We start from the raw sequence: 12,754 nt of genomic DNA on the forward strand, positions 1-12,754 counted from the left end.
GGATGAGGAAAGGCTCAGACCCTGGGGCCAGGTGAGGCGTGAGTCCTCAGCGGAAGGGTCTCTTGTTCTCATAGCACTTGAAAGCCAGCCATGACAGGAACCGTGTGCCTGCACACACAGGTGTTGTATGGGGTTTTCTGGCAGGGAAGAGAGAGGAAACAGGTGTCATTCTCTGGATAAGCTGCGAAAACAACTGCAGCCCCTCCCTCAGAGGTCTCTCAGCCCGGTCTTCAGGGAGTACAGAGAAGGCATGCCCTTCCTCCAGAAGCTCCTCACAGGGTCAAAGGAAAGGAACGAGGAGGCCAAGCCTTGCAGGCAGCGAGGCCCAGGAATTCTGAGAAGTGAGAATTCAGAAGCAAGCTGTGCCTCTGCCTCCCAGGCCTTTGGCTTCTTAGGGCCCTTCCCATTTTGTTGATGGGAACAAGAGTCACAGTTTCTGTGGAGCCTGTGGGTGGATGCAAGGCAGCTCTGAGGACCCACACAGGTAGCATTTCCTATTCTGACCATCACCTCCTCCTCTCACACCCAGTCCCCTGGCGGGGAAAATGTTTCCCCAGGAATTTGTTTAGCTCAGCCTGGGATTAGAGCCTGAAGCTTGTAAGAGCTGGAACCGAGTCATCTTTCCATTTCTTCTTCAGGCTTCCCTTCCCCCTGCCGTGCGCCCCCCCCCCCCCCCCCCCCCATCGCTACCACCAACGTTGCAGAGACAAGGGCACCTCAGCATCCAGATGGGTCCTGTTTCCCTCAAGGATGGGCTTGTTCCAACTTCATTTCACTCCCTCCCCTGAGGGTTGTATAAACATTTCCAGAAGGATGCAGATAAGGAAAAAAAAAAAAGACCTTATATAAACACTAGATGGCTAGGGACCGGGAGATATTATTAGTTTCTTAGGACTTTGAAAATACCCAAAAGCTCAACTAAAGGCAAGTACAAATTTGCTTTCATTGTAACCTCTGTTATTGTTGCTAGGGTCAGTAATATGATAGAAGCAGGCATCTCAGGAGACACATGATACCGTCAAGATCACAGGGGGGCAGAGAGGGAAGTTGCAGAAATTTGACTGTGGTGACCTTACTGGCCAGTGAAGAATGGCAAGGGGTGGTGGTGGGGGTCAGGGTGAGGAGCTGTCTTTTCTCTAAATTAAGGAAGGCCAAAGGGTGATACAGATCAGAGAGTATCTCCCCACTGTGCCTTAAAGGATCTTACCCGGCTCCCCAGCCTCTTCTCCATGCCTTTCCCCCCCTCATGATCCTGTTTTTAACCAACCATTGCTTTGTGTTCCTAGGGGGCGCAGCAAACTCTTTCCCACAGCAGGGATCTCTCAGTGCTGTTCCTTCAATTTGGAAAGCTTCTCCCAGGCTGAGCTGACTCCTCCCCGTCAATTCAGGTTTTAGCTTAAATATTACCTCCTCAGAGGCCTTTTCTGACCACCCAGTTAGTGGGAGTGACCTTAGTGATTTTTTAAAGGGAGTTCTAAAGAGATATATTGTATTAGATTTCAGATTCATTAGATTTCATTATGGTAAGTGTTGTTGACTCTAAAATTAGACAGTTTTATGTAATTACTGCAAATCCTATAACATCAGTAATAAAGAGCCGTGTTTTGCAAATACAAACTCAAGTAACACAAATATTACACCTTCAATGTCTAGTAATTTTCCATCAGAGCCATCGGTTTATTGCTTTTACATAACCAGTCCTTATTCTATGTGTTTGGCTATTTGCTTTCTGTCCCCTTCACTGGAGTGTAAGCTCCAAGAGCTTATAGAATCAGGAAGTACTCAAAAACATTTCCTGAGTAAATGATTGAACCAAATTTCCTTTCCAGGGTGAATACAGCCTCAGGATGGGGGGGGGGGGGTGGCAAATTTGTCTTGTGGAGTCTCCCATTTATGTGTATGTGGGAAGTTCATAGTACAGCTTCTCCCTCCTCCTTCCCTGGGACCTGGTACTGCCTAGAGGTGAACTCAACCTCCTAATTTAGCTTTCCCTGGCCAAAGTCTAGTTTGCTTTGAATCCAATAACCCATCGTTGAAAAGATCCCTGACCATTTTGGGAGGCCAGGCTACTTTGCCTTTCTCTGAGACCAGAGGTTCTTAAACTTGAAAGTGTCCCAGAACCCCCTGGAAGGGCTGTTAAAACACAGGATCCCTAGGCCCTCGTCCCAGAGGGTTTTAGTCAGTAGATCTGGAGTGGAGCCCAAGAATGTACAACTCTGACAAGTTCCCAAGTGATGCTAATCCGCTGGTCCACACTTTGAGGAGCAGTGTCACAGACCTTAAAATCAGCACAGATGTTGACAAGCTAATGTTTGACCAGGAAGAAGCAGAGAAGAGTCAAAAGTTGCAGGGGATTGGCAATATCTTGGGGGTGGGGGTGGGGGTTGACAGGGATCATAGTCTTGGAACTTTACTGGGCAAGCCTTTGAGTTAAAGTAGCCGACCTGTCCAGGTAGCCCATTCCCCATCCCCATCTTTCACTTTATAAAAAGCCAGCCAATCGACCTACTAACTCCATAAGAAGTGTTTAGAAACATTGTCCTAGGAGAATGACCAACCATCCTGGTTTGGCTGGGATTGAGAGGTTTCCAGGGACATAAGATTTTCAGTACTAACACCTGGGGAAGACTTGGGCAAACTGGGATGCTTTGGTCATGCTCAATCCAAGTCTCTTTGTCTCCGATAAAAAATACGCAGAAAAATATCTCTGGTATAATGTTTATTTAAATAGCAATCTTAAAAAGGCTTTATACAAATCATATAAACACAGTTTGACCTTGTCGTTTATTTTTTACATTGAAGAATCACAGTAAAAGCTCTCAAGTTCCCATGATCTGGCTCAGCCAGCGAATGGTCGAATACCTTTAGCTGCAAACTCTGGAAAAGTTAATCTTCTGTGTGACAGCTTAACCTTTCCCCTTGTGTTCTTGTATTCATGCTCATTCCTCGGACCCTCAACCCTGTCAACTCCCCATCCCCGCCCAAGAGAGAAAGCAACCCTGTGGCCCTGTTGACTGCCTAGTCCGGGAGAGCGTGGAGGTAATGTGTCATTCAGTACAAGGCAAAAAAGGTCAATACTGTGAGTTGGGTTTCCCCAAGGGAACGATTCAAGGAGACGGGTCAGCTAGCCTACCTGCAGATAGAGAAAAAAAACGCACCAGGGTGCCCCCTGGCCGAGTTAGAATCAGGCCCCACTGTCTTTCTGTCTTAGGACAGCCCAGCCTCCGGTGTTGGTGAGGTATCTACATGCAGCCCCGGATGGCCAGCTTTCCTTTAGCAGGGCCCACCCAGGGCCTCAAACCAGCCAATGGTGAGTATGGTTCGAGGACTGGGAGAGGGATGCAGGTTGGCTTGTGGGTAACTTAGAGGCGAACTGCAGGCCGAAGACAGGGCTGGTCTTTGGGGAACTGTACAATGGCCCGCTGAGCATGAGCGGGCCAGGACCCCCAGGGTAGGCTTTTGAACTTCCCTTCTTCTGCAGGCAACTTCTGGAAATCCCTAGGACTCGCTAGCTTCCTGAACACTGAGCTACGTGGGAAGGTGAAGAGGAGGGTGGGCTAATGAAAAACTTGCTTCTGCTGCATGCCCAGCTCGGGGTGGGGGTGGGGGGGGTCCTAAAGCTAAGCCCTTGGGCTTGACAGCTTTACTTTTCACCTCTAACTACCACTGTGCCAACGAGTGCGAGATCAGCGGTGACACTCGGGCCCTAGGTCAAAGTCACAACAACATCACTGAGTCCCACATGACCATTCACATACACAGTAGATACAGAGAACTCAAAGGCTCGCAAAGACACACATATATGAATAAATAGCTGTCGGTTTGGACTCTCCCTCTCTGCATACAAAACACTGTGACATTACCATTTGAACTAGTATTTCTGTAAGTTAACATGTAAGGGAACCAGCCAGTCCCATTCACCCTTTCCCTTTCACCTGGGTAGGAGACAAATGAACTTGTGGGTGACCATAGCAGCAAAAATGGTCTGACGGTTAGTTTACCACTGATAAGCAATGGGCTGGGCATACTGGTGGGGTTTCAAAGGTATTTCCAGCACACAGGCAATCTTTAGGCATTACTACAAAATCAAGATTTGGATCTTGACGCGGACAATCTTATCCTTCACACGGTTTTTCTGATGCCTCCCCTTCTAGAGTAGCTGAGAGTCATCGAGGGCTATGACTGCGCCTCGGGAAGCAGGGCTCAATCCATTAGTAGGATCAGCGGTGAGTTGGGGGAGCTGGCAGTGGGGCCACAGGGGTTAGGGAAGAAGGGATGCCTTACTTAGAGGATACTCACTGATTTCTACATAGAGGGAAAATACAGTTTTCTTCATTGTTTCAAGGCACTTAATAAAAAATACATAAAGTGTGTGTGTGTTTGTGACCTAAGATAGACCTAAGAACATAGGTCTCTCTGGGGTTGAAGCAGTGTTGTTAGTGTTTTGGTCCGCAGTCCTTGCATACTTCTGGCTCAAATCAGCTCGCGTACATCCTACCTGCCTCTCCTGAAATGCTGTAAACCCCGAGGAGTAGTCAATGTTTACTAGCCTATAGGAGAGACTGATTCATCAAAACGTCTCTGTACAGTCTGCTTAGCCTTGGCTATGACATGATCACAGAGGTTGGATTTCCTTTTCCCTCTCCACTGTTCTCCTTTCCGTCCAGTGGTCTCCAGTTACATTTCACTGGGGGAAAAACATACTAACAGCCTGTATTTACCACCCCATCTCTGAGAGTATCAAACAATGCTATGCCTTGGGGACGAGACGCCCGACAAATGGGCGCACGTGCGTGTGTGTGTGTGTGTGTGTGTGTATGTTTTAGAAGAGCAAGGAGGAGGGTAAAGAAAAAGTAAAACCACCACCAGAGGCCCCACGAAGTAGCCTCACAGCCACAAATTCTAGGTCTAGATGTAATGAATGGCTCCTAGTCGCAAAGCACGTTAAGGCTTGTCCGCTTCTAACATGGAGGTGCTTCTGTGGATTTCTGACGTGTGAAGTTTCCTTTCTGGTTTGTTTTAAATCGCATATAAGAAAGAGCTATTCATGCTGACCCTAAAATGGCAATTTTCCCCTGGATAAAAAAAGTTAAAGGCAACAACATCCTACTTAAATGCTAGGACTGGAAACGGCAGCTTGTAGGGTTGGCTGGCACGAACCTACACAGCAAATCCCGTAAAGTCGTAAAACGATCAGAGGACAGGATAAGTTGGACGGCTTTTTTTTTTTTTAAGCTTTTTTTTTTTTTTCCTAAAGATGAAAAGTCTGAAAAGACCTTTTGCTTTTCAAGTGTTGATTAGAAAGAGGAAGCAGAGTACCATGACCGCCACTCTGCTTCTATCCTGGAAAAGTCATTCTCCTCTTCTGCCTCTTTGAGTTGCTCACAGACCAAAGAAATAAAATATAATAACAACAAACTCACAAACGAAATAGAACTGTGACCCCCAAAGAGATGCGCTCCCGTCTTAGTCCCAGCAACAACTCAGCCACTGCGCTTCTAGGTGGGTTGTAACCCCCTTCGCAGCTGCATCGCCCTGCCTCCCTCTACTCGTCTGTCTGTTCTGTCCACACCTGCGGTATTCTGGATCGGTTTGATCGACATTATGGCATTCAGTTTCCAAAGGGGAAAAAAAAAACAACGTAATCTTCACTAGCCCCTCTTGCTGGAATGAAGCGTCAGATGTGATTTGGGTGCAATCCATCATGCCTCGGAGCAGCACTTCTGGTGGTTCATCTTGACCTTGTGCTTGAGGCCGTCGTAGAGCTCAAAGTTGTAGTTCTCCAGCGTGGTGCAGCTGCGGGAGCTCAGCCCTGAGTAGGAGCAGGTGCAGTAGAGCAGGAGCCCCGCACACGTGGCCCCCAGGAGGACGCCCAGGGAGCTCATGGCGATAATGGTGATGAGGATGGGATCCAACGTGTAGAGCCAGCTCTTTTCTTTGTCGGCCGAAGGGGCACCAGACCCTGAGATCGGGGAAGAAGAGTTGCTCCAGTCCACCTCATACTCATCTGTGACACAAAGCATATGAGAATTGTGGGCACTGCCTCTTTCGAGGTGAAGTGACTGACACCCACCCCCCCGCCCCAGCCCGGTGTAGAGGTTCTTCAGGGCACAAGGACAAGCAGGGGGACCCTGGAAGTGCACTGGCTGGCGTCAAAGCCCAGCCTCACCAGGTCTTTGCTGTGTGACTTTGGGCAAGTTGCTTAACCTCTCTGCCTGTGTCTTCCCATCTATAAAACAGGGATACTGTTAAGGCTGCCTTTACTGGGTTGCTAGGAGGATTAAATGAATTAATAATTACATGTAAAGTGCTTGGTGTCCAGCACATAGCTAGTACTAAGTATTTGATATTTAAATAATTTGACTCCGACTAGGTAAGCTCAGATTTTGATGAAAGCTTCAGGGTGCCTTTGGGACACTGGGGTGGTCCCGTGATCTGGGCACGCTTCTTTCTTTGCCTCCTCACCCCCCACGTCCACTTGCTTCAAGTTCAACCAAAGGATAGACAGGCTGAGACTATTTTCACATGACAAGTTTCCCAATTTAGTATTGCTGGCCATCTGAGCAGCAGACTTTTTTCAAGCCACCACACTCACTTGACATACACCTTACCTTACTGTTACGGGTTGAATTGTGTCCCCCATATGTTCATATGTTGAAGTTCTAACCCCTAGTACCTCCGAATGTGACTTTATTTGTAGATGAGGACCTTGAATTTTTTTAAAGTAGGCTTTACACCCCGCGTGGAGCCCAACCCAGGGCTTAAACTCATGGCCCCGAGACCAAGACCTGAGCTGAGATTAAGAGTTGGACGCTTAACCGACTGATCCACTGAGGCACCCCTGGAGATAAGGTCTTTATAGAAACAATCAACTTTAAATGAGGTCTTTAGGGTGGGCCCTAATCTAATACGGATAGTGTCCTTATAAAAGGGGGAAATTTGGGGGCAGACACAGGTGGGACATTGCCTTGAAAACATGGAGATGACCATCTACAAGCCAGTGAGAAAGGCCTGGAACAGATCCTTCCTTCCCTCATGGTCCTCAGAAGGAACCGGCCCTGCTGACCCCTTGATCTTGGGACTACTAGCCTCCAGAAAGGTGAGAAAATAAATTTCTGTTGTTTAAGACCCCCAGTTTGTGGTACTTTGTTACAGCAGCCCTAGAAGACTAATACACTTATTATTTCCATAGTGTGGCCAAGGCATGACCACATCCACAGCTCATTTTGTAAGATTTCCTAATAATTCCACGAAGAAGACAGGGTACTATTATAATTTTTTAACAGGTGAAGAAACTCAGGGGCACCTAGGTGGCTCAGTTGGTTAAGTGTCCGACTCTTGATCTCAGCGCAGGTCATGATCTCACAATTCATGAAATCAAGCCCCGTGACCAGCTCCATGCTGACAGGCAGTGCCTGCTTGGGATTCTCTCTCTCTCTCTCTCTCTGCCTCTCCTCCCCACCTCCCATTCTCAAAAAAGAAAAAAAGAAAAAGAAAAAGAAAAAGAAAAAAGAAAGATGAAGAAACTCAGGTTTTTAAGAAATTAGGTGACCAGATAACTCACTTGAGGTTCCAGACTTAGCAAGCAGTTAAACCAGGAATAGGAATCTGGCTTTCTGTATCCTTATCCCCTGCTCTCTGTACCCATCATAGTGCCTCTTGCTGCTACACCTACTGTGGCCTCTCCTTTTAAGCCAGTTCCACAGCTTTGCCCATAAAAGGAGCGTTAGACGGGGTTTCGCAGGGAGAGTCTGCATTGAGTTAACAAGGTGCTGTTTGGGTTAGTCACTCTGTTTCTATAACTACACTTGAAGTGTTTGATTAAGGTCGGGTTAAAAGCAGCTGTTCTATAAACAGCTCTTCTTAAATGCATCAATCTTGGTCTAAAGTTGTTCTTTGAGAGGAACTGTGGTGATCTCTCTTGCAGATCAACTCTGGCACTCAGAGAAGCCCAGACAGACATGTGCTGCTCTGAGTCGAGGGGAGAAATTATATCTACATGTTTGCTCGGCGGCCCTCGAGTCAGGGCTCTTGCTTTATCCTCTTGAAGTATGTGTATCTGAAGTGGGAGAATAGAACTTGGACTAAATACAAGATGGGCATTGTAGAAAAGAAACCTAAATCTGGCAATGGGCCCCAACTTGGAGTCTTGGATAGTGTGAGAAAGGCTCCCCCCCAAGCCAGGGAACAGGAAACCACAGAAAGCCTAGGAGAATATTCACATTTATACTCATTTACTCAGGTCCTTTTTGGGAAGAGGTCAATGGGTTCAAGCAGCAACACATTTAGAAGAGCCTTGCTTTTACTTCTAAAGGGTTTATCCAGATTTGAAGTCCATCAATGTCGAAAGTTGCCTGAAGTAGGGGACCTGTTTCAGATTAGGCAGAAGGAACTCAATATACTTTCCAAATTTCTAAATTTGACCTTGACAAAGCAATTGATGGTTTCTTCACTGCTCTCTGGATTCTTTTCCCTTCTATTTCTGATTGGTAGTTCTAAATTTTGGCCTTCTCATACACCAGGCATTATTTTTGTTGACATCTTTATAACCAAACCTGAATTTCATGATGATCTGCTAAATCATAGCAATACTCACCATCAATTTCATCTTCATAGCCCTCTCTTCCATGTATTTCTGGAATGTCTACTATAATGAAAAAGAAAACAAACAAATCAAGTTATAACAAGTTCTATTGCCATGGCTAACAGGCAGAGATGCAGCCTTTCTGAGAGTGACTCCCCAGTACAGTGGGCAGCTAAAGAATCACATCTGCTTCTAGATCATTTAGTATGTACATTATTGGATTCTTTCCCCTTCAAATGATTTGTCTTTATTGCCAACAGCAACCAGAAGAACAGAAACAAAAAAGGTCTTTAGCTCCAAATAACTCCTCACTTGTGTTGTGGTAATGACTGTAGTTCATTGCCATTATAGGTCTGCATTTATCCAAGGCAACTTGGATGGCATGCCCATCATCAGTTGCTACAAATGTGAGGTTTATTTAGTGTAATGGACCCTCCTCATATGCATGCATGTAAGTAGACATATCCTATAAGGGTCTTTCTCCTCTGGCTTTCAAATAAACGTATGGTAATTCAACAAAGTCACATTTCATCATTATATGCTTTCATGTAGAAGTAGGACTGGAAAGAATGTCATAAGGCCTGTCCAGCTCCACGTATCTGTGCTAATATCTCTTGTCTTTCCTTCTCAGTTTACTTTTCCACTGGTTTTCTTTATGGCTTAGAATAGGTCAAACGTGGGCATCTCATCTGACTAGCCCAGGCTTGAAAAGAGCTAAATTAATTTATTGTGGATTTTCTCCAGTATTATCACTGTCTATCCTTTTCTTTTTTTATGATAATTTGGGGGGGTTGGGATGTGGGAAAGACAGTCTCTCTATTCACTATGCTGTCCATCTTACAGAAATCAGAGCCAATGAAAATTACTGGTCTAAAATGGCAAAACATCAACAAAGAGAATCAAATATGTGGTGATTTATCATTTCTTTGTTTCTCACAGGTTAATTATGCCTGCCCTGGCTGTCAGCTCAAGATGGCGTTAGCAAGTGTATGGACACGTTAGGAGTTATATTGAACCCTAAGTCAGGTGCATAACCTTGAGGTCAGCACTATAAACCGATACCCCAAAATTCAGGCTTAAGCAAAACCAAATCCCAAACAGCTAATACTATCAAACAAGAGGAAGAGAAGAACTTCACACTGGCCTGAACTTTCCCTCATCAGCACATCTCAGGGAAGATCTACTTGACCATGACATGAACTGAGGATTGATCTATCACCGCCACACTTGAAATTCAGTCTTTTCCTGGAAGCAGTGATTTTAGTCATGTTAGATAGAAGTCTTCCTCATCCTGGCCAGAGTGCTAAAGCACATTTTGATCCCCCTGGTTGTTAGTAAGGGATGCAACAAAACAACTTGCCAGGACCCCACTTGAAAGGATCAATGCCATGTGGCACTAATTTGCCATAAATCCAGCCTGTTTCTGGCATGTTTATAGCACAGCAACTGGCACCTGCAGGTCACAACAGCTTCCCCACCTCAATGCCCATCCCCTGCATTATTCTCCAGGACCCTACAATCCAGGCTGTTTCCTTGGAATCAAGATGTGACTATGAATCAACAAGAGGCAGGAGGTGTCTGTCATAGGGATCAAACTGAGCTTGTGAAAGTCAATCTGGAGATTTTTTTTAACCTTGTGAAAAAACAAACAAACAAACAAACATGGAAGAAAAGCATCACATTTCCATCCACTAATCGTTTTGATGGGATGCTCATATGTCTTAACACCTTCACGGTTAAGAGATGCAGAACATTGGATAAGAATATGCGAATCAGCCTAGTACAAAAACTGTGGGGCTCTTGCCAGTGACTTTTGGGCCAAATCCTGTTCTTGCTTTTAGGGATTTGGTCTCTGCCAAGGATGTGACAGATTCTTGGAGGCTAGAATGCCATTTTGCTCCATCTCACACCCTCAGGGAAGAACTCTTAGGACACTATTGACCGTGGCTGGAAAGGAGTAGATGTGCCATTGATCTTAAAGGAAAAGGGGTAAAAGGATGGTAATGAGTGTGAGTACATTTTGTCCCAGGAGATCACAGCCTCTTGCCTCTGGAGGTGGAGGACTGGATGAGATGACCTCCCAAGAATTGGTCCATTTCTAAGGTTCTATGTAATTGATTGCTTAGATGGGCCGAGATTTCTGCACCTGGTGAATCAAAGGCTACCTAAGGTGAAGAAGAACACTTTAGAGGCTTGACTTGGCTTTTTGTGTAATCACTGCTCCCAGGAGTTTGGGTGAGTGGGAAGGGTCAACAAAAGGATAAGTTAATCAACATTTTCAAAAGCGCATCTGTTCATCAAGGCTTAAAGAAAGAATGGCACACTAGGGAAAACCCAAATAAAGGGAACATTTGTACAAAAAAGCAATTTGCTTTGAGAGCAATTTTCTCTAGTCCCCTTGTTAATATTCTTGATATCTGTGATTAAGAGCTTTCTTTCTTAAAAGCCCCATTGCTCTTCATGGGCCGCCTTCCTTTTCTGTTAAGCCCAATAGGTAAACCTCACCTTGTTTCCTCAGGATGCTGGTAGGAAGGAGTGTGGCTCTCCCACCAGGTGCCTGTAGTTCTAGCAAGACAAGGCAAGGGTGGAAGGGAGGGAGAAATGATGAGCTCGAGGCACAGAGTAGAGGTAGCACCTCCCTGATAGCAAAAGATAGCACAAGCATGTAGGGACCAGGGACTCTGAACCGAATTGAATTTCTCTTTTTTTGTCATGAGGACAAACTTGGAGAAGACCTTCCAGGACCCTGGTTTAGTGAGTGGGTGTGTCTATGACTAATGGACGGACAAGGGCGAGTGGAATGGGCCACACCTCTAGGATCACACAGATCTGGAAAGGATCTTACCACCCACATGACTTCCACTTTCACCCTTTGTGCTCACATGACCCTATTTCCTCCGGGGCCCTGTATGGACTCAGTCTCAGCCAGTTTGACTCCAAAGCCTGAATTCTGACTCTTCAGTACTGTGTGAGGGCCAGAGGTGACCTCTCACCTCCACCCAGGTCTGCCTCCAAGTTCTCTGGGTATAGGCAGGACACTGCATCTATCAGCGTATAATTACTACCTTATTCTAACAGTAAAAACAGGCCTGCCTTGTCTCGGATCCTAGTTGACTGGATATACACTCTCTGGCTCTTTGCCTGCATCGCTCTCCAGACACTTTGATGGGAACTCAGGAGGACTTCTCATGAATGGGAAAATATGGTCTGAAATTTGAAGCTCATGTTTTCTGTGATAGGCATGACTCAGGGGGGAAGGCTGATTTGCCTTCTTCTTCCAAGGGTAGTCTTCATTACCCAACCAGTCAACCAATCCTCACTTATGAAAGAGGTTTACAAAGTGCCCAGGAGCCACACTGGGTTTTTGGAAAAATGAAGATGGATGGGACCAGGTGTCTACAGTCAAGGCCCCTCAGCATGGTTGGGAAGCAAAGACTTGTCCATGACAAAACAGTATAAAAGAACGTGGGGGCTTGTAGACAGGACGCTAAATGCTGCTGGCATCCAGGGTAAGGATTGGGCACATGAAGCCAGGCCACTGCCAGGAAGGAAAGCATTCGAGTGGGGAGGAGGGTGCTTCAGAAGAGAGGCTGCTGCACTGTGGCGGTTGGTGAGTTCGAGCTCCTTTATCTGTTTGATGGACAGGAATGGCTTCGAACGTGGCACCTGAGCCTTTTTACTCATATACTGATCCCTTGGTTTTTGGCTTGAATTCGCTTTTGTCTGCTCCATCAAGGAATTCAAAGAGATGGCCAGGCCTGGCCACGTATCTTCCACCTGGATTTCCCTACATGAGAGTCAGGTTTCTGCGCCTCTCCTCCACCAGCTGCTGTGAACCAGCACAGTGAAAGGAAGAAGTAAACTCATGAAGGACCGGAACGGAGTTTACTAGAGTTTAAGTAATCAAGTGAGCAGACTCACTACTACTTAAAAAGCAAACAACCTAATTCAACAAAACCTGGTTATTTTCATATTGTCATCAAAGCCTCAGGCTGCAAAGTCCCGTTTCCCCAGGAATCCTTTCCCTTAGCACCGTCAAGAGGTCGGTGAGGTACACAGTGGAGAGTGATTCAAAGTCTTAGTCCATCTCCTATAGTCCTGATTTTTCAGGGCAAGAGGCCCAGAGGGGCTAGTTATTAAAACACTCACTGACTGTTCCAGAACTCCTTC

At 46.0% G+C, this 12,754-nt stretch overlaps 1 protein-coding gene across 4 annotated transcripts in view; it reads right to left on the bottom strand.

Annotated features, from left to right (window-relative positions):
* Positions 1–2,702: 2,702 nt before the first annotated feature.
* NRP2 (neuropilin 2) overlaps positions 2,703–12,754 on the bottom strand; it is a 116,549-nt gene continuing 106,497 nt past the window's right edge. For 3 of the 4 annotated variants that reach the window (XM_019446275.2, XM_019446276.2, XM_019446278.2), the window contains exons 16-17: positions 8,597–8,647; positions 2,703–6,007 (exon numbers count right to left, since the gene is read on the bottom strand). In XM_019446275.2, coding sequence (XP_019301820.2) covers positions 5,703–6,007; positions 8,597–8,647 — 356 coding nt within the window. In that variant the 3' untranslated portion in view covers positions 2,703–5,702. The remainder of the gene's footprint in view (positions 6,008–8,596; positions 8,648–12,754) is intronic. The other variant, XM_019446277.2, reaches the window with a different exon arrangement.

Source organism: Panthera pardus, unplaced genomic scaffold (genome assembly GCF_024362965.1).
Source record: "Panthera pardus isolate Hobbes unplaced genomic scaffold, ASM2436296v1 HiC_scaffold_10, whole genome shotgun sequence".
Lineage (NCBI taxonomy): Eukaryota > Metazoa > Chordata > Mammalia > Carnivora > Felidae > Panthera > Panthera pardus.